The sequence below is a fragment of the Urocitellus parryii genome, chromosome 5 (assembly GCF_045843805.1).
Source record: "Urocitellus parryii isolate mUroPar1 chromosome 5, mUroPar1.hap1, whole genome shotgun sequence".
NCBI classification, from domain to species: domain Eukaryota; kingdom Metazoa; phylum Chordata; class Mammalia; order Rodentia; family Sciuridae; genus Urocitellus; species Urocitellus parryii.
Window position 1 is genome coordinate 149177949 of NC_135535.1, and position 21708 is coordinate 149199656.

The 21708-nt window shown below is 36.9% G+C and overlaps 1 protein-coding gene across 1 annotated transcript in view; it reads right to left on the reverse strand.

Moving 5' to 3' along the window:
* Ank3 (ankyrin 3) overlaps positions 1-21708 on the reverse strand; it is a 323355-nt gene that overhangs the window by 202937 nt on the left and 98710 nt on the right. The window contains exons 4-7 of the mRNA XM_077799312.1: positions 21457-21555; positions 13959-14057; positions 7250-7435; positions 5265-5363 (exon numbers count right to left, since the gene is read on the reverse strand). Of these exons, the coding sequence (XP_077655438.1) occupies positions 5265-5363; positions 7250-7435; positions 13959-14057; positions 21457-21555 (483 nt within the window). The remainder of the gene's footprint in view (positions 1-5264; positions 5364-7249; positions 7436-13958; positions 14058-21456; positions 21556-21708) is intronic.

Below are 21708 nucleotides of genomic sequence, written 5' to 3' on the forward strand. Positions count from 1 at the left end.
AGTCTTCAAGGAGCTTAGCACGCAAAAGGAATATGCAAAAAGAATGATACCACATAAATAACATAATATTTAAGATCTGAGAGTGGAAGTACAGACTGTGGTGCCCACATATGGGGTAGAGAGTAACCATCTTCTTGAAAGGCAAGATACTTTTAGAGATAATTATGGCCTAGATGGAAAGGTAGGCCCATGATAGATGGTGTCAAAAAAAAAAAAAGATGATATCAATAAAAGATGGTGTCTTTGTTCTAAATAACTTTCTTTGATGATGGAAACGTTGCCTATCGGTGCCATCTAATAGAGTAGCCACTTGCCAAGTATTGGGTATTGAAACACAAAATATTCATAACAAAGACATAAATTTTAAATGTAATTTAAATTAAGACACAATAGTGAGTGGCTACTGAATAAAGATAGCTATGGAGTAAACAGTTTTTCCTTCTCATTGGGACCCAGAGGTGGTTTAAAAGGCCAGACTCAGGCTAGGACAGTCATGGTAAAAAGTGTTTCCACTGGTGAAAGAGAGATTGCAATACAGTGGTCTCTGAGGGATTGGGGAGGCGGGGTGATCACTTGGGGTATCAAGGAAGGAGTTACAGTCTGGACCTGGGGGATGTTCAGAACATAACCTTTAGCTTTGCCTTTCTTGTTTGAACTTCCTCATCAATCTATACGTTTTTATAAAAGTCCTGCCTGTAACCCCCGCTGCTCAGAGGCTGAGGCAGGAAGAACTAAGTTTAAGGCCAGACTGGGTAACCTAGCAAGACTCTATCTCAAAATTTAAAAATAGCAAGGGCTTGGAATGTAGCTCAATAGTAGAATGCCATTAGTTTCCATCCTGAGTACTAAAAAAAGTTTCAGTTATTTAGTTGTGCTTTGGGAAATTAAGGGAAAGACGATGTTATGTGGCTTAGCACCTTGATGCCTGAACAAATTAGTAGAGCAAGGGCCACTAGAATACTAGCAATAAATGCTAATAGTAGAGTAAGTTGGTTGCACGTCTGAATCTTCAGGTCTAACTCATAGTAAATGCTCTATAAGTACTGAAAGTTGACCTCAATCTAGAAAGAAATTCTTAAGGTAATATTTATCCATGAACATTGTTTTGCTCATGTACATGCTCATGTACTAGCCCCTTGTGCAGAACAGAAATGGGACACTCTTATTTTTCCACCAATAGGCTAAGTAGTTGTAATATCTAAAGATACTGCTCTTCTACCGTCCCTAAATTAAAATCTCTTAAAGCCATCTTTTGTATGATTTCAGTTCCAAATATAGACTAGTACCAGTCAAAACCTTGTTTAAATGTCTTATATTTGGGAAAGGCCATCCACGTGTATGCTAACTAGTCTTTGAATCTGTGGCACATAAGCCAAGTATTCTCCTACACAATTAGAACGTCATAGTGCTGGCCAGAGTCTCTCAATTTTCCTGGGCAGGGTAATTTCACAGATGGAGATGTAGCATTACAGGCAATATGGAGCAAAAAATTGAGACTTTTGTAGCATAATAATTAAAGATATAAATATTCTCAATAGATTCATATGCTAAAAATCCCTATTTCACATATAGCATTATACGTGAAATAGCATTTCCTTTGGCAAAGAATGAAAACCATATAATCCATGTTTTCATTTCTACAACATGTATCAAAACTTTTAAAACCTACATTTATTATACAGCTGTATTTACTGATTGTTCCCAGCTCCTTGGTAACACTTTCTCTGTTTCATCCTTCCAAGACTTATTTTGTATATTATAATTTGTAAACCACCTGAAATCCTTTTGGAAACATAAATCCTTAATCCTTTCAGGGGTCAAATCAGGAAGTACTAAATAACAAGACGAATAAAAGGATGCTTATTCAATTTTCTTCTCAAATGGAAAGTCGAAACATAATTTACAGGAGAAAGGTCAGTGGGAAGAGTGAAGATTAGGTCAGGTAGTCCATTATATTTGATGAAAAAACTCTTAGCCAGCAAGTATTCATCTATCTTCTTCAATCAATGAAAGGAGCTCTGCAGGTACCCACATAATATAATTTGGCCTTTAGTTCCTCCAGTGCACAAATGCTCCTTACAGGAATGATAATCAGTAGCAGCTCTGGTGTGTCTCAGTCACATTCTCTGCCCCAACAGAGCAAGAAGGATTTGCTAAGAGAGCAAGGGTCGAGCATGTATTCAGAGAGTGTCAACGCCATCTCGGCAGACTCAGTTCAAAGAATGAGGATTGCTGACGCTGCACTGCGGCATTTGGGGGCCACTGCATTAACACCCACAGTGGACCCAGGAGGATGAACAGGCCTTCTCCGTGGATAATCCAAAGGAAATAACTGGAGGTGTTGGATGGGATATCACATACATATGCAGCAAAATCACAATGTAGAAATCATAATCGACATAACAAAAATCTAAGGAAAAGTGTTAATAAAACAGGGAAGCACACTACAAATGAGTTGCTGGAATTGCTCTTTGCCGGTATTTATTTGCCACTAGCCGGAATCTGTTTTGTTGACGCATAAATTAGCCAGCACTACAAGGAATCACAGAGAGCAATTTGTTCTACTGTGTGCGCCCTTTGGTCACACTGCATTTGTTTCTGCCTGCTATCTGCTTCGGAAATGACTCTAGAAGTGTTGTCCTTGTTCCTGTTCGCCAGGTCTCTTTGCTAGCAGGTAGCCATTCCCTGGGCCACACTCTTAGCCCACAGTGCTGCACACAATTTTGAGACTCTTCCTTCTTTGGTCTCAACAAATGTGTACTCTTCCACAGTCAGAAAATAGAAATCACAATCCCTAAAGACAAATGCGGCTACTGTTGTCTTTTTAAAATTTAACTCTAACCATCTCCTAGAACTATCCAAATTTAGTTCTGTGATTTATGGTTACGGTCTGCAGCCAGTTCTTTGCAAACAAGGCTTAATGATTTTCCCTTCATCATTCTGAGCAGATAGAATCTAATTCCACCTTCGGTCCAGGGCCTCTTTCTTTCACATCTGCACTCCTGAGAGAACTGTGACCTAGAAAGACCCTGCTGGGATTGGGAAGCAGGTAGTCTCTATAGTATTCAAGTGTAGGTGCTGGATGAATAGTAACCAAGTTACAACAGGGTTGGAACCTAAAACAGACAAGCTCTTAATAGAGAGTTCTCCTCAGCACGGTAAAACAAGTCATCCATTACCTGCTGCTTAGAGAAGCAGAAGTTGCTGGGTGTGAGTGACAGCTGAGGTCTCCTGTAAGTACAATGAAATTCTGCCACAGCCTTCAGCAGGGAAGGCTACAAGGCCTCATTAATTAGGAATGATCAAGAAAAATGCTTTTCTAAGTCAGTGAGAAGTCTGGATTTTAACCTATTTTAAACAAAAGCAAGCGTGGTTATTTTAAATCATGACGAGCTGGGCAAGGTTAACCATGTGAGTGTAAGGTCTTCAGCGATCCTTAATCAATAAATGAGCTTCTTCTGTAATTACCACCGCCATTTGTTCTAATGTAAATTGTTCTAATGTAAATGAATGCTCTGGAATTGCTTGAAGGAGTTGGAAAATACTATAATTTGTGTTCTTTTAAATTGCTTAACCATTCCCCCAAACTTATTTTCAGCAGCATTTCTGAACAATGGCACAAAGACAACCTCAGATACTACCCTGACATGAATTTTCCAAATGTCCTAATTAGAAGATGTGACTTAATGAGTTTTTCTTTTCTTTTTTTAAATTTTACTGTGTATTATAGAAATAAAGCCAGAAGAAGGCATCATGAAATGAACTCCAGTTTTAACATTGATATATCTGGTTTATACTTGGCTTAAAGAAGTGCTTAGCCTTGTCCTTCAAAGAGTCAGAGTGGGCCTTGGCTCTGCCACATCAAGATGTAGTTAATATACTAAGAACGAAGCTTTAGTGTGGAAAGAACTAACTGGCACTCTCAAGTCATTGAAACTGATAGAGGCTGTTAACAAGCTGATGACAATGGTGCAGGAAATAGACTTTACATTAGTGCAATCTGAGCTCTTATTAATTTTTATAGAACTGGTGAATTATAAGAATAATGGACTCCTTTAAGTTGCTTAAGGGAAATGGAATCCTGGAGTAGTTAAGAGCTTTGGGGCTGAAATCCTGCCTCTTCCAAACTGCCTAGCTCTCTGATCCTGGAGCTGCTACTTTTTAGCTCTAAGCCTTGGTTTCCTCTTTTGTAAAATAGTTGTAAATCACACTTCCCTTCCTATTAGGAAAAGTGAGATAAAATGCTTGGCCTGGCACCTCCTACCCTACTTCAAAAATGGTATTACTTCTATTACTGTTACTTCTAGTCCTGGCATTATGCCCTGACCCCCTATCTCATCTTATCCCATTCCTCTTCTAACAAAGTTTCAGCAGAAGTAATATTTCAGAGGTTATGTTCAGAATAATACTGCTGCTGCTATTGATGGTATGTCAGGTACTGTGGTCAGGGCTTTGTACGTACTACCTCTTAATTGTCACAGTGACTTGAGGGAGAGGTGTTATTAGTTTATTATGATTATTAAATTTCACAATTCCTATTATTCATCTTATAAATGAAACTTATAGACGCACAGAAGTTAAAGCCAAACTTTGAACTCTGGAGTATGAATTCAGAGTCCATACTTTCAGCTGCGACTCCTTCCTATTTCCAACCTCAATTCTATTTCTGACAGTGATGTTTCTGATGATCAGGCCTCAAGTTCAGTGCAGTATTACTGTGTCTGGGTCTCCAAGCTGCTGTTGGGTGGCGTACATGACATTCTAGTTCTTTCTCAATGAGAGCCTGAGTGGTTAGGGAATTTTGTTACTCATTTTAAAAGTGTAAAGGAGACAAAAAGATTCTGAAGGGTGGGAAGTGTGGGCCTCATCTGGATATTGTAAAGCACATTCCCACCTTTAGTGTGGAGACCCTGATCCCGAGAGCAGTCTCGGTGCCATCTGAACAATATTTAGCAGTTTCATTAATTTCCACTTGGGGAACTCTTGGCAGTTCCCCACCATGATTACTAGAACCACATATTCAATATATCCACTTATTATTCATCACCCACCCAGGTAGCCCCATGTTGATTTAGTTTTCCTGCTAGGAAACTGGCACACCTATATAACCAAGAAAATGCGCTAGGGTGAGTAGAAGGTACAGTTTTCACTGATTGGAAGAACCCTTGGAGGTCAACTGTCCCAACCTCTTCCTTATGCTGGAAAAAGGAGAGTTAAAAATCATTTCAAATGCTTAAAGTCATTACACATCGCTGTGCTCTTACCCTTGCAGTGAAGTCCACAGCAGCCGCTCGGTTTAACAGCAACGTGGCCACATTGATATTTCCATAGTGAGCAGCTATGTGGAGCGGAGTGAAGCCACTCTGTAAAGAAAACACAGCAGACATTCAATTGATTCCTGCCAGTTCTTTGTCTGACAGGTTACTATCATAAACTTTCCCAAATAAAAATGAGGAAGCAAAATATGCTGAGATCCACATTCTATTCTGAACTAGGTTTCCATCAGTGCCAGTTGCTCACTGGGCTTCTAATACACCCCACACTCACAGGCAAAGAAACAGCCAGGGGAAAAAATCCCAGGGTAGCAATGGATCGATTTCGTTAATCCAGTAAATTGAACTACATAGAAACCAACATTTCAAAAAGTTAAAATAAGGATCATAAGAAATAACTTTTTAGCTCATAGAAAGCTTGAACATTACTATTTTAAAGCTGCTTCATTACTTATGGTAGAATTGATCATTGAAACTCTTCATCCAAATTCAATTAGTTTTATATATTCAATATAAATTCGAATTCACAATAGTAAATGCCAATTTTAATGACTCAAACAATTTGGGGGGAAGCAGTACTAGCACACAATTGATTGTGCATAATGGGCGACTGTATTCTATAAAGATTCCACAAGTTGATCTCTTTGTTAGCAAATGCCTATTCACTAACACATTTTTCTTGATTTTTTTTCCTAAACCATGATCATTTTACTTCCTTAAAAGTGCTAAACATGCAGCAATTCACTTAGTCCCCAAAGATTGAAACCTTAGAGGAACTAGATGCATTTCTAGTGTGTGAGCAAGCTTCTTAGCCATGCCAGCCGTCTGACTCTTGTGGAAGGTGGGTCATATTGTCACCTTTCTGAGGTAACTTTCCCTTTGCTGACACCGGAGAGGGTAAGTGTCATGCAGAACCCTAAAGAATCAATTCTGGAGGAGTAGAATGACAGGGTTGTCTGCAGCTTCAGGTATAGCTGATAAGCATCTAAAGTGTCAAAACTCTCCAGGTCACATGCAACACATTTAAGTTCCAGGGATTCCTAAATCTTCCCTTCCAACACCAAGTTCAGCTGCAGAAAGCCCTGGTACTCAAACTACTGTCTGCTCTAGCACATGCTCCTTTGCGGGGCAGGGAATAAAGCAGGTATCTAGCCTACAGAAGGCGATGCAAAGGAAGGAAGGAAGGAAATGAGGCAGCAGCACTACATAATGGGTAAGTGATGATGCGATATAGATCATACATATATGTAGATATATATATATATACCTCTGTTGTTCTATTCACCACCATCTAGGTTAACACATTTGGAAGCAAAGAGGAGGAAAAAATGAACGGTTAGTTCACTATTGGTGACATGGATTGCCGAAAGCTCATGACAGCTTAGGAATGATGATGAAAGCTATGATGGAAGCACAAAAGGCACAGAGAAAGCTAGACTGAATGGAGGGCGCCACGCGACGACCTAGTCCAGTTGCCACATTTCCTTCACAGAGACTTTCAAGTAAGACATGTCAAGACAATGGGAACTTCCAGCTGTGGCTCTCGCGGCTGGCATGCTTTCCGCAGCTGATCTACACTCAGTTTACTGCCTGTCATCTCAGACATCAACAGAGGCTTACTGGGGCACACTGTCTTTGGCGATTTGTGACTTTTCACCCTGATATTTGAGTTGCAGTGTTCAATACATTCCCAATATGTATTCAAAGGAAGGAAACAATCAATGGCACATCAGCGGTTTCTTTTGTGGGAGGGCTCCCTTTTAGCACACATGGGCAGCACCTGCAGCATCCTTTAGCTTTTTACATTAAGGGAGGGTGTGCGTTCGCTTGACTGGCTTGGACACACATTTTTTTCATTCCTTTCAGTGAAGGTAAGTTTTGGGCATGAGTTTGCCAAGAGGGAGACCAGGCGTCCTTAAAGGCCGTGTGTCTGACTCAGGATTGCTGCAGGAAACGCCAGCGTCCCTGAGCCTCACCTTTGACTCCACATCTGCGTTGTTGTCATTCTGCAGCAGCAGGGCGGCGGCTTTCGTGTCATCTTTTCGGGCTGCGATGTGAAGAGCTGGAAGACGCACTTTGCCTTTCGTGTCATTTTCTAGGAGGAGTGAAACTACTTGGTCGTGACCTTGTTGCAAAGCTACGGCCAGTGGTGTGAAGCCATCCTGCAAATAAATGGATGCATCAAGATGGGTGAATATTTTCTTTTTGATCCAATTAAATAAGAAAGCAGCCAGATCAATTTTTGTTGAGGTTCATTAAAAGCTAACTTTATATTCAAATAGACATATATTTGGAAAGACTTCTATCTATCCAAAACAAAAATCGTAAGATCATAAAAATTTCTTGCTAAGCTTTTTTTCCCCCCTCTGTTGAAAAGTAGCACTTACAGATTAATTGGAAAAAGTTTGCAAATATACAAAAGTACTACATAAAAAAGAAAAAAAAACTATAATTTCAGTACACACAAAATCATCTCAATAAAATCAGAACACTTCAGGTTAAATCTAGGCAAAGTTTTGCAAAAAGCTTACTTAAATATGATGTAAAAAATTTTTACTGATATAGATGGGGTTTGTGCCTATCTGTTCTTTACCATGTGGCCTAGCATAAGCCTGGTGCCCTGTCAGTATACATAAATTAATCAACCATTGTCATTGCTGTTTTAAGAAAGGTCCACATGAAAGACTCTTGCTTTCTTTCACCAATAAGGAAAGACAACACATTGATCTTTCAGAATTCAACTTTAGCTACGTTTTTTTTGTTAAATTGTATTGTGGATTGACAAATCATAATTATATATAGTTATGGGGTAAATATGATTTATGAATATGATGTGGCATGATTAAATCATCTTAATTAACATATCCACCACCTCAATTACTTTTATCCTTGTGATGAGAACATTTGAAATTTTCCTAGCAACTTTGAATTGTACAATATGCTATTACTAACTACACTCACCCATCTGTGCCATAGACCTTTCCCTCCAAAAACTTCATTCTTCCTGTTTGAGACTTGGTCCTCTTTGCTCAATATTTTCCCACTCTCCCCAGCCCTAAGCCTCCTGTACCCACTGTCCTAACCTGTGTGTCCATGAGCTTTACTAAAACATGACTTCAGAATAAATTTGGATGTAAGTGCACACTCTACATTTTGCATTTTCCCTTTGTTTTTCCCTGGGACTTGACAAAAATGAGACATCTATAGATCTCACAGCGTTTCATTAATTTATTTTATTAATTTCTGTGTAATCTAGAGTTGCTGACGATAGGACAAGCAGCACAGGGCAGAACATCCTAAGACTCACAAATTTTAACTTTGCAATGTTTTCATTATTGTAAGCTCAAAAATTTATTAAAATTCATTTTTACTGTAGAGTTTGCAAACAGACTACTTATTACTTTTATTTATTAGCGCATTATAGTTGCAAAAATTAGTGGGTTTCATTTTGAATTCTTCTTAAATGCATATAACATATTTTTCTCCTTTTCCTGATTCTTTTATTTCTGTGGTCCTATAGTATAAGTAGAGGACTACTCTAATACAAGAGCATTTGTAAAGGGGAGGAAGGAAACCTGGTCAGTTGCATACTAACATCTTGTTGGTCTTCTGAAATCACCACTTCCATTTTTTCCTTTGTTGGAAAATAATCAAGTGCCTCTACTATTTATCTGACTGAACACAAAACTGCACACTTCAGTTGAAAGAATGTATAAAACATTGGCACAAAGCACTTAAGGGACTATACTGGCCAGTCTTGTCCCACATAAAACCTTCCCACCAGTTTTCAGACTAACTCTGGATGGGCAAATTCCTACCCTGGCATCCCTCATGGCATTTTCCCCTCCTTGAAATGCCCTCCTCTTCTCTGGGTACAAATCCTATCTAAGATCAAGCTTTAAGATCCAGTTTCAAGGCCACCTGTTCCTCTTCACTCTACTACTCAAGACGACAGGAAGGAGAAGGGGAAGGAGGATAGTGGGAAGGGGAGAAGGAAAAGAAGAAAATGGAAATCCCTACTTAACTAGGAGGACATTTTCTCTGCAGTCTGATGGCTAATAAAAAAGCCAGTAGACACTTAAGGACATAAGGATATGAACATTTACAGTTGACTCTTATAAGAGAAGTAGTACACAAAGCAATACTAATATGTGATCTCAATTTCACATAGATAAATATCTGTGTGAATCATATATTGATACAAAAACATTTGGATGAATAAACTGTTCTCTCAAGGGAAATTTACATCACCATTTTTCTTTCTATTGAATGTTATCATTATGTGATATTATTACATTTACAAAGGAAAGAAAAAATTTCTTTTTTTTTCAGTGCTGGGAATTGAACCCAGAGCCTGGTGCATAGTAGGCAAGTATACTACAACTGGGCTATGTCTCCAGCCCTGAAAAATGCATTTTTATATGAGAGCGCAAAAACAAGAAAATTGCATATGAAGAATTAACTTTGCATCTCACTTTAAAAACCTGCACAGTGCCTAAGGGTAAAAATAACAGTCTACTTCTGTTCTGAATCAAAACAAAATGGCTACATTTCCATTGACCATCAACATTCATTTATATATTCAGAGCTTGTTCATAAAGGACAGTTCTGTGTACCACAAAATAAACTGCAAACTGAGCTGATTATCACTCACAAGAATATGTTTCCTGCATAAGCCAATTAAGGACATAAAGACACCAGCTCTAAGGTGTTAATTGCTAAAATTAGAAGTTCTATATTTTGTTTCAAATACAAGCTTAAATAGTGTGGTTTGCTTTGTTCAGTTCTTCTTAAAAGTATGAGCAGAAAAGAAATATGATAGAAACTACCAAGAACAGGGTTCATGCCCTGGTTGTTCAAGGGTGGACCTTCACTGCCTTGTGGAGAGTTTGACGTGTAAGAGGTATGCGACAGAATTTCAATAAGCAAATATTTTGCTTAGAGAATAACTATGATCTGCAGATATATAGGGTAAAATTTGATATGCAGTACACAGCAATATAAAAATAGAGTTAAAAAAACCTAGCATGCCAAAGATTTTATACATATATGAGATATGAATTGTATAGCACGCTTACTAAAAAAAATGTTTAAAGAAATTTGGCAGATATCTTTCAGTAAATTAAAAATCCTATTAAAAACTTCCTATTTAAAGGATCCCTTAATTGCCCCTGATTGTTCTGTAAATACAGACTTCTGTATAAATGTCACCAATTTGATGGCTAATAAAAAAGCCATACTATACTTAGAATATCATATCAATCATATGAATAAAAGGATTCATTTCTTATTGTTATTTTTATTTCCTATGCCAATAATCCACAAGAAGAGAAAAATTCAGTAGATTGAACATCTGCAGGGAACCAAATGTTCTCTATATAGAGATGTAACAGTAGCTCTCAATAGAGATTTTACTTGTATTTACAGAGAACATTTATTTCTCATCATAAAACTAAGAAATAATAACATTAAAGTACTGAAAAAGAATACAAACTTTAAAAAAATATATGCATCTTTTGCCAAAGACTGAATCTATTATTTCAGGATCTATTTTAGGACCTTTTTAAAAGTTACTTGTGGTTTTGTATTTCTTGGATCTTAAAAACTTAAAATATAGGACAACTTAGCAATTAACTTACAAACTAATGCAAATCTATTCACAGTAAGTTGGGCTTATACTTGCTTCTAAAGAAGAGCTACTGAAAAGAGAAAAAAATAGAAAGCACAAAGAAAAATACCTAATCTCTAATGTGTAGTAGTTACATATTTATCAAATAATAGACTCAAAAGAAACAGATGTTTAAAGGGTGCTATATATATTAAAAATTGCTTTATATCCAAGTTTTGATTGCTTTTCAAAGAAGACAGACAATGGAATAGCATACTCTCAAATATGTTTAAAAAATATGAACATTGTACTCCCTGCCTACTCAATCAGGAACTTGCACATTATATTGCATTAGATTTCTAATGATTTTATCAAAGCAAAAAACAAAAATTTTGAAAAGTCAAAAAAACAGTTCTGCAAGATAGCAGATCAACAAAAGTGGTTTTTTAAAGGATCATGAACTATGCACAAAATGGGTTCAAAACTTTTCTCAAGTTGGGTGCAGTGGTGCACGCCTACAATCTGAGCAACACAGGCGGTTGAGGCAAGAGGATTGAAAGTTGAAGATTAGTCTTAGAAACTTAGTGAGGCCCTGTGCAACTCCTCAAAATAGAAAACATAAAAAGGGCTGGGAGTGTGGGTCAGTGGTAATGTGCCCCTGGGTTAAATAATCCCCAGTACAGAAAACCTAAATTCACTACTAAACTTTTTTCAAGTTTAGTAGTGAATTTAGGTAACGAAATCTTACAGCCAGGCATGGGGGTGCATGCCTGTAATCCCAGAGTATCAGAAGGCTGAGGCAGGAGGATTGCCAGTTCAAAGCCAGCCTCAGCAACTTAGCCAGGTACCAAGCAAATCAATGAAATCCTGTCTCTAAATAAAATGAGTTGTAGCAAAATGTTCCATATGTTTTTAAATAGGGGGATGGAAGTAAAGAATCTGTTTATTTTGGGAGACTTGTTGGTTCCCCCCTACCCCTACTTTTGACCTTTTCTTTGAATTTAAGATGTCTAACTCTGAAATTAAATAACAAGTTTGTGGTTCTTAATGTTTTTTTCTCATAAAATTTGATTGTTGAAGAACATGAACCCAAAGTTTCTTTCAACAGTACAACACTTTGTTGAATCTTAATAATTCGCAATTTTTTCCTTGGCTGTTCAAAAATATAAAGCAAGAAAGAAGAGCTAGTTAGCTATATGAACTTGATGTTGGAAAATACTACCCAACAACCACAAGAGCACTGTGCAATCACTTTCATTAGGACATTTATATTATTTGGTATCTCCATTCAAAAATAGAAATCAATTTGTCTTAACCAACAAGGCATGCCCTGCCCTCATTCTTCCTGCATGGACCTGTGCATCCTACCTGAGTACTGTGCTCAGAACAGCTACTCCTGAGGGTAAACAGAGGCCCTGATCTGTGCCTAGCAAATATTCTATTTATTTATTTTTAACTGATACATAAAAATTGCATATATTTACGGGGTACCATGTAATATTTCAATATAGGGATGTGTTGTACAATTGTTCAAATTGAAGTAAAGATATCTCCTCAAATATTGATCGTTTCTTTATAGTAAAAACATTCCAAGTCCTTTCTTCTCTTTGGAAATAGACATTTTCATTGTCTCTGGTCAGCCTACTATGCAATACAGCTCCTAGCAAATGTTTGTTCTTTTGATACCAGCCAGTGTTATTTCTCAAGTAGTTTTATGAATATTATCATAAAAATAATAAAGTCTCATAATATAATTCTCCAGCAGTATTGAAGGGTATAAAGTGAAATGACTCCCTCCTAATTCTTACAGCAAACTACTAATGGCAAAATACTGCAGCTACTTTCTTATGTTAGTAGATAGCGTCTTGTCTCATTTTTAACAAGCCAAATAGCATTTTATTGTATACCAACATTTATTAAACAGGATCCCCACTTGTGCATGTTTAGGTTCTGTTTAGTTTTTTTAAATTATTATTACAAATTAACGCTAATGAACATTCTTATGTAGTATTATTTTTGCATTCTAATATATCTGTAATATAAATTCTTAGTATGGAGCGGCTAAGTGAAAAGGTATATAAATATTAATTTTTGATGGTTACCACAAAAGTTTTGTAACCATTATCAATTCAGCAATATTATAGGAAAATTCTGGTTTCCTTTCTCAACCTATTTTATTGTTTAATGGTTAAATGATTGGATCTCTGTCTTTAGACAGATTAATGAGTTCATATTTCTTTGACTATGAATGAGGGTGAGAGTACATTCATGTATTCACAATTTCTTTATTCATCTAGTCATTTCCCCAGGAAGTATTTATTTCAAAAAGTAAATGAGATTATGTGTGATTCCTCTGTTGCTATTTTTCTTGTGCTTCAGGAAATATACTGCATGTAAGTAAGAGAAGTGGGATTATGGTAAAATAATCCTGCATCTGTTGGAATACTGCTTTATTAGAAATAAAAAATACTCAGGGGTTGGTCCTTTATTATTAGCAACAGATTTCTAGCAACTCACTCAAAAAAACAAACTACATTACCCAAGACAGCATCAATGACTTAACTTTCGATTTTTAAGTACTTCTTCTATTTAAGACTATAGAGCTTTCCCTTAAATACACTTTGATACTTTAAAATACATAGTAGTTTTATTGAGACGTATGAATTAAATCTAATTAGTTAACTTCAGGAATATGCAAATCCAATCATAATTAGACTAACTCGAATCTGGAAAAAAACGGATTTAAAACTGATATTTAATAAAAATAACTCAGAACAATGGGTGCATTTGAGGTAATATCACTAAGAGACAGAAAAATGTTCTCTAGAATATATATTAAACAGTAAAATAAAGGTTCAAGTTTAGGGTACAATCAGGCATGTAGAGCAGATAGGGTATCTATGCAATGGAAGATTTTTAAAGATTAAAAATATTCTTCAACGTGTTTTATAAAAATGCATGGACTCACGTGTTAATGTACAGCTGTCTTTTAAATCCTAGTGGGGCAAATTCTCAACTCCAGATTTACAGAATATCTAATAAATGTGAACTTAACCATAGAAGCTGAAGTGTCTTACCTCTGTGGCTAGGCTTTGGCTGGCACCATTGTCAAGAAGAAACTTGACGACTTCCAGGTGGTTTTCCTGGGCTGCCATATACAATGGTGTGAAACCATTCTGCAAAATGAGAAACGAATGTTTATCTCATTTCTAGAACCAGGCTGTTTTTCATGATACTGAGTATACATGCTCTGAGAAGTGCTCCCATGTAATTTCTGTAATTCTTTAATGTAGATATTCATATTTATCAGAAAACCTAAGTACCATAATTTTTGCAAAATTCATAATGTAAGTATAATTCATAATTATACTTTGCAATTCATAATTGGAATGCAGATCATAGCTAATAGTCTATAGCTAAGTCTAATTCATAGCAATTTACACACTTCTGAGAAATAAGTATATTCATTCAGTCATCAACCACTTATTCATCACTTACCATGATTTATTTTACTACATGCTATGAGGATATGAAGAAAAATACATCTGGTTGTTAAAGCTACCATTCATTAATTATCTTTTAAAAATAAAGATGTAATATACTCAGGCAAAAGTAAGCATCTGAAACAGTTTCAACTTTGGATGAAATTTATTTCAGTCTCAAATGGCTTCAAACTTAGCACATGCATACATCCACACACACACATTCAGTTTGTATGTGTATCATTGTCTGAAATGTGCTTATGCATTTGGATCTAAGCAAATGAATGTGCATATGACATCTTACGTTTCTTATTAAAAACATGTTTCCTGTGTTTGTTCTCTAGAATGATTTTTTATGCCTAATAAATTGATATTTTACAATAAAATTTTAAAATATTAAAAGATTTCTCAAACTACAAATTCTCTGAATACATTTTTTTAATCCATGCTAAAGTATGTTATTTTATTAAGACTGTATCCAAGACATTTATTTAATTCAGAATACAGTTCTATTTAAATGACTGTTCATGAAATTATTATATAGATAATACTATTTCAAAGCATGAAAGTAAATATATTTTAAACTAAAATATTACCAAATAGGATTCAAGCTTTTGTGATTCAAAAGGTTGAGTTGCCTCATTATAAATGTCAATTATTGTATGATCACCTTACTAATCCATAATTCAGCCTCTGGTGACCTCACATTTTTGGCTTATAGCTGGGAATTAGTAAATTAAGAAGATCCTTGAGGATGGCATGGCAGCGCACGCCTGTAATCCCAGCTACTCGGAAGGCCGAGCAGGTAGATCCCAAGTAGAGGCTAGTCTGGGCAAGATAGCAAGACCCTGTCTCAAAAACACCTGGGACTTTAGCTTGATGGTAGTACGCTTGCTTACTATGTGTGAAGCTCTGGGCTCAATGTCCCGTGCCCTAACCATATCCTTGAACAGATAAAAGTGGTAGTGACCAAACAACTCCACCATGGCCTGTGTATTCATCAGAGAGCACCTCTCTTCATGTTACTCCAGTTTGCTCACAGTTGCAACAAGTTAGGTTATCTGGTTATCAAGCTCAACATCAGAAAATTAGAGGAATATAACAGCAGCCAGCTAGCTCCTTCCTGGGGAATGGTCTGCCTGGTAGTATCTCTGGAGCCTATTGTTTCTGTCATGAAGGCTAAATCAGCCTTTAAACATGAAGCATGGACTAACTGCAACATTCTGTGGGGGGTGTGTGTTGTGTTTTGTCACTTTTCCCAGAGCTATGAGGGAAACTGAAAGAGAGTTAGGTTACCTTCGCCATCCTTATATCTTTCTCATTTTCTTACTTAACCAAAATAAAACGTCATTTAATTCTTGACTAAATGTCCTTTTAGCAATAAACTAAAGCAACAATATGAAGAAAGGGAGAGAGGGAGGAAGGAATAAAGGAGATGGGAATGGAAGGATGGAAAAAGAAAACAAAGGTGAAAAACAGTGTGGATTTTTCTTACAGCTAAATGAATAACTGAGCATTTGTCTTCTTTCATCAAGTTCTCTGAAAGTCAAAATTTCCAGAGGGCAGTTTCAAATTTTAGGAGTAAAGTTCTTAAGAAAAACTTCCCAAAGTTCACACCTAAGTATCAACAAGTCATGTCATGTCAGTTGGTTCTAAGCAGCAAGGGGGGAAGGTGGTGTGGTACAGGGCTGCCTAAGAGACACTGGTTTACCCATGCACATCTGGCATCCAGCCCAGTGCGCATCCCCTAGTCCAGAGATCATCATCCAGAACCAAGCATTTCCTGATCCAGGAGGAAAGTCCCAAGTCAGGAAGCAAGACTGAAGGGGATGCTATTCGTACAGACCTGGGTCTTCTAGAGAGCCATTCTTCAGAAAAATAACTTTTAAATCATTCCACATGCCCTTTTTCATAATAGCAGAAGAGATGAGTAGAGTTAGGATTTAGAACTAGCACAAAGGCAAGAGCCCTGGCAAGATACAGCCCAGTAATGAACGGTTTCCCACGGTGGCTTTCCCCATTTTTCATGAAGGCTTGCCATCCAAAGGTTATTTCATGAAGGTCAGTCATTTTCTGAAAGTTCACATTCTTGTTCGTTTTTTGATTTTTTAAAATATTTGTTTGATAGTCACAATCTATAAGATTCACCCTTATAGAGTATACAATTCAGTGGGTTTTAGTATATTCACAACACTGGGCAACTGGCCTCGACAGACAGGAGCCTGGTCAAGACACAGCCCCTTGCTCCAGGACTCATCCTCAGCACTTACCTGCTAGTACTAGCACCCTACACACCCCTGACAGCTACTCATCACTAATCTACTTCATCTCTGTGGCTTTGTCTATTCTGTACATTTCATATAAATGAATCATACAATATGTAACCATGAATGGTCTTGTGCTATTTCTGCTGTCTACGGTGATTTAAAAAAAAAATGGGGGGAGACTTCATGACTGAAATTTTAATTTTATAGTAGGCGTTTGTGGTGTGTGTGTTTATTTGACTTTGCTATGGTTTTGGTTAACCCTACCCACATCGAGTTCCTCTTCATTTGACAATGTTACCCTTATTTTCTTTTGGAAAAATCACTCTTCCCTGCCATGTAAGTGTGGCTTGACTTGGTTGAACTTGGCGACAGATAGGCTTGCCCTTCTGTAACTATGCGGGAGACATGTACTGGATACCTTTGTTTTGCTCTTTAGAATCTACTCTCCCCAGCTGTTCTTTACTCACTGACTTACAGGAACCAGATTAATGGGAAAATCTGACTCTGGTTTTGGTCAGGCTCCACCGCCCTCTACCCCAAGTATCAGGTCCCTTAAACTTTCTAAAAGCTTATTGAGTCTTTTATTCTTGTTGTTCTCCATCTAATTCTAATAAGTCCATCCTTACATTTGCTTAAGTTAATTTCTGTTCCATGAATCTAAATACAAATTATAACCAATTTCATCTACCAAGAAAGGATCAACAAGGTACGAAAATACATATATCACTCTGTTATGATTCTAGGAAGAAAATTATAAGCATCCTTTGGGAAGATTGAATAAAAACATTATCATCACTCTTTAGCTCAAGAAGGCTTAAGGCATCTACAGTAATTCAGTGTGTTGTCATTGGATGGCTGATAGCTGTAATGATTTTTAGTGAAGTGGACCTGGATTGGGAGAATGATCATATTTCAGAAAGATTCTTCCCTTCTTAAGAGAAAAAAGTACACCATTATTTTCATATTAATTTCTTAAGTTAGGAAATTTCCAAAACAAAACTGGTAGAAAAGGAACATAAGGTGCCTGATTTACATTTTCTTTTCTGGGGCAACAATAGATTTAATTCTCAAAAGGCAGAGCAGCTTCAGATCCATTGAGTAGGCTATTTGAAGTCTGATTTTTATCTAATACCTTCAATACCTTCTGCTCTGAATGTTTACAGTGGTGCTATAATAAGCATGTAAATCAGCAGACTTATAATTTGGGTAGACAGCATGGAGGCATCCAGCACAATACCCACCAAAATAAATAAATAAAGAGCCCTCCTGTGGTTTCATTTAAGGTCTTAAATTTTATCTGTGAAATTTTCCCAGCCATGCTAGTTCTCTCTGGCCTCTGTGCATCATAAAGTGCTGTTTTTAATTAAGATAGAAGGGCATTGTGAAGATTTCGCTGATTCATATATGGCTGTAATTTTTGTGAAAGTCAGATTGGAGGTTTAATACAAGGTCATAAGTCAGGGAGCCTCATCTGGATCATACTCATTTGTCTAACTTTGTTAGGATCTAACTTTCCTACCACAGGAACACCGCCATACAGGCAAAGACCAAAAAGGCACATAAGGAGCTCTGGGTGACTTAGTGGGTCTTGCCATCATTAATGCCATCATGAAAATTTTTCCTTTAGAATATTTTGATAGCTGAAATGCTATCTGAAAAGGTATTGCCTCTTTATAAACACAATTTTATATTACAGAATAAAGACAAAAGGGAGAAGAGTGAAGGATGTCATTTGACTTAGCAGTTTGAGATTTTTCAACACTGTTCACTGTTATACTTAGTGCAACATATTAAGGATTTAACAATAGAAAAATTCTTCATAATTACAATGTAAGTAACCAACCCAACCTCTTTCTTAAGGTATGGTTAAGTGATCTCTGGGATGTTAATTAATATTAAGTAAAAGTTAATGATCTTGCTGGGTGTGGTGGTGCCTGCCTGTAATCCCAGTGGCTTGGGAGGCTGAGGCAGGAGGATCTCCAGTTCAAAGCTAGCCTTAGCAAAAGTAAGGAACTAAGTAACTCAGTGAGATCCTATCTCTGAATAAAATATAAAATAGGGCTGAGTATATGACTCAGTGGTTGAGTACCCCTGAGTTCAACCCCAAGTATCACCCCAACACCCCCAAAAGAGTTAATGATCTTTTTAAGATCTAAGATCAAGGCCACAGCAAAAATTAGTTTAAAATAAAATCTGTGAATTCCTATGTTGTCCAATGTCATTTTTATTTTAAAGGAGAACTTTAATACTCAGGGAATGCGAGGGGCTCTCTCAACTATTTCTTATTGGCCATTACACATTGCTAATAGGTTAAAATTTCACTTAGAGAAAGATACTCTCTTTTGTAAATATTAATATCCCCGTGACATTTTATGTGCTGCCACCTCAATGGAATGGAATCTTCTTTCATGGCACCATTGCTTGCTATTCTTTATAAAAGTTTCTACTGAAGAGTTGCTACGAGGAATTATCAGGGAAAACCCACTCTGCTGCATGGTTACTTCGTTACCTGAATTAACCACAGAGCAAGGATATGCAGAAGCTGTACTAGGGCAGGACCCCAGAGGAAGGGAAAACCCTTTGCTATGCACTGTGTGTCAGGGAATCCCATAGGCTACATCCTTCTCCCTCTCTGTCTCAGCAGTGTGGAATGTGCATAAATTGAAATAAAAACTGGCTAGGATTTTATTTCAACTGCAGTTTTCCCAGACACTGCAGAGCAGGTTTGAAACTATAGCTGCTCTAAAAAAATCAGTCAAGAATGCGTGTAATGTTGGGAATACAAAAAATAAAAAATAAATGGAATAAAGAGTTTCCCACTATCTTGGGGCCTAAAACGAGCAATTTTTTTTTTTAAGAGAGAGAGAGTGAGAGAGGAGAGAGAGAGAGAGTGAGAGAGAGAGAGAATTTTTTATTTTTTTTTTTAGTTTTTGGCAGACACAACGTCTTTGTTTGTATGTGGTGGTGAGGATCGAACCCGGGCCGCACGCATGCCAGGCAAGCGTGCTACCGCTTGAGCCACATCCCCAGCCCCAAAACGAGCAATTTTTTTTTAGTGAAAATGTGTGGCAATGTTTTGGAAAAAAAATTGGCTTAAAAGCATGATGCTTCTATTATAATCAACTGGTTTTTCTCTCTCCAAACACTTGCTAATGTTCAAATTTCTGTCACCCCTTTCTAGAAAATTATTAATAGTTGAAGTGAATTCTTACAGAAGGTCAGAACACCTGGCATAGACCATGTGACAAAGGTCCAACCACAGGTAACTGGAAAGAAATTAGAGCAAATATAGCTGCAAGCACTTCCTTTTCCATGGCTCTGAAGTTGAATGGTGACAGAGCTATTGCTGCTCTGGGTGTAGTAAATGGGAGAGAAAGTCACTGCAGTGCTGCAGACCCATACAGCAGAAGAGATTCCTGTTATGTGAAGATAATCAGTACTAGAAAAGGTGATGAAACCATGTGCACTTAAACTGAAGATCCAAAGTCCATCGTAAATGATATAAAAAGTTTTCTTGAGACTTAGTCTTGAAAGATAAAAGTAGACATTGTAAATCTAAGTTTATGTGATTTAACAAAACACAGCTTATAACTGCAGTCATGTATGAGGTTCTTGGAATAAACAGACTAAATGAGTTGTGATTTTTTTTTTTTTGGGTGGGGCGGGGGGCGGGAGAAGCATAACTTTTCCAACAAAATTACATGATGTTATCACATTATTCATTTGCTTTTTATTTCCTCAGCATAATTAGCAAATTGTCTTTTTCCAGAAGCACATGAGAACAAAGATCTCACTTATTATTTTTCTTCATTTAATCTTTTGATGTTCAAATTATTCTCATATCAAACATCTAACAGGAAATAAACCTAATTCTTCACATGTTGCATGGCCAAATATTGACAAAGAATCATGTCTTTCTCTAGGACCTCAAAAAACTCTGTATCTTTGACAAAACTTGCAATTTTGTTCTGTAATAAATTTCTTCAAGACCCAACACCCTGGTGGAGACCTTGACAAATAGGGAGAGACATCGGCATTCAAATGGAAAAAAATGTTTGCATGAAGACTAGTTTTAAAAGTGGCCAAGTCCTCAGTGGATATTCTTGGGTCATGATGTTTGCTTTACAACCTCTAAGGGACTGTGTAGGAGGTAAATTATGAATACTTGAATAATGAAGCATATATTTTTAAACCAATAAAGTGAAGTTAATTCCTTTAGACCCAGTTTAAAATGATAACCTATTAGTTTTCATTTTAGAACCTCATTGTAAGACTCTTGAGAGTTAGAGGATGACCTCTATTTAGTACAAATATTTTGAACACTTTAAAGTTTGAAGACTTTTTAAAGTTTTTTCTGCCCATTTTTAAATTTTTAATCTGTTTCAGAGAACAGCAATGATGCCTTAATGAAGAAGAATTAAGCAGTTTCTTCTCTTTCTCAACTAGGAGAAGCACTGATGTGTTCTGAAATTCCAAATTCAGAAAAAAACCCCAATTTTTCATAAGTTTCATTATCTATTATTTTTCATAATAAATAATGTGACTGGACCAACCTGGGCCAGCATCATCGAGTATAAGATTTTGCATTTCAGAAATCCCCTAAGCATTTGTGTATGACTGCTAGTCATAGAGTTCCATCAATAGACCACTGTTAAAAATTTCTACCTTTCAGCACACACGTATTACAAATGAGGATAAATATGAACTTAACAGAGCCCTTAAGTATCATGTTCTTAGAGGATATGTGAACCAAGCAAGCACTTCACCCAATGAACATTATTTGTAAATTATAGCACAGTTCCTTTGCAATAGAGTTGTAGGTTTACCTGAGATTGCGCATTGACATTGGCTCCATTTGTGACCAAGACCTTGACCACCTCCGCTTGCCCAGCCAAAGATGCGATATGCAACGCTGTGTTTCCTTTCTGGAAAGTGAAAAGCATGACAATGTGAACTCCGTCACCTTTCTAATTTCCCTATGTTTAAAGCTCCGCAAGGGAATACAGTTGACAAGTATTTCACAAGAAATGTACCCTAATTCTTATTGAGGACAGAATCCTCACTGAAATGGGCAAATG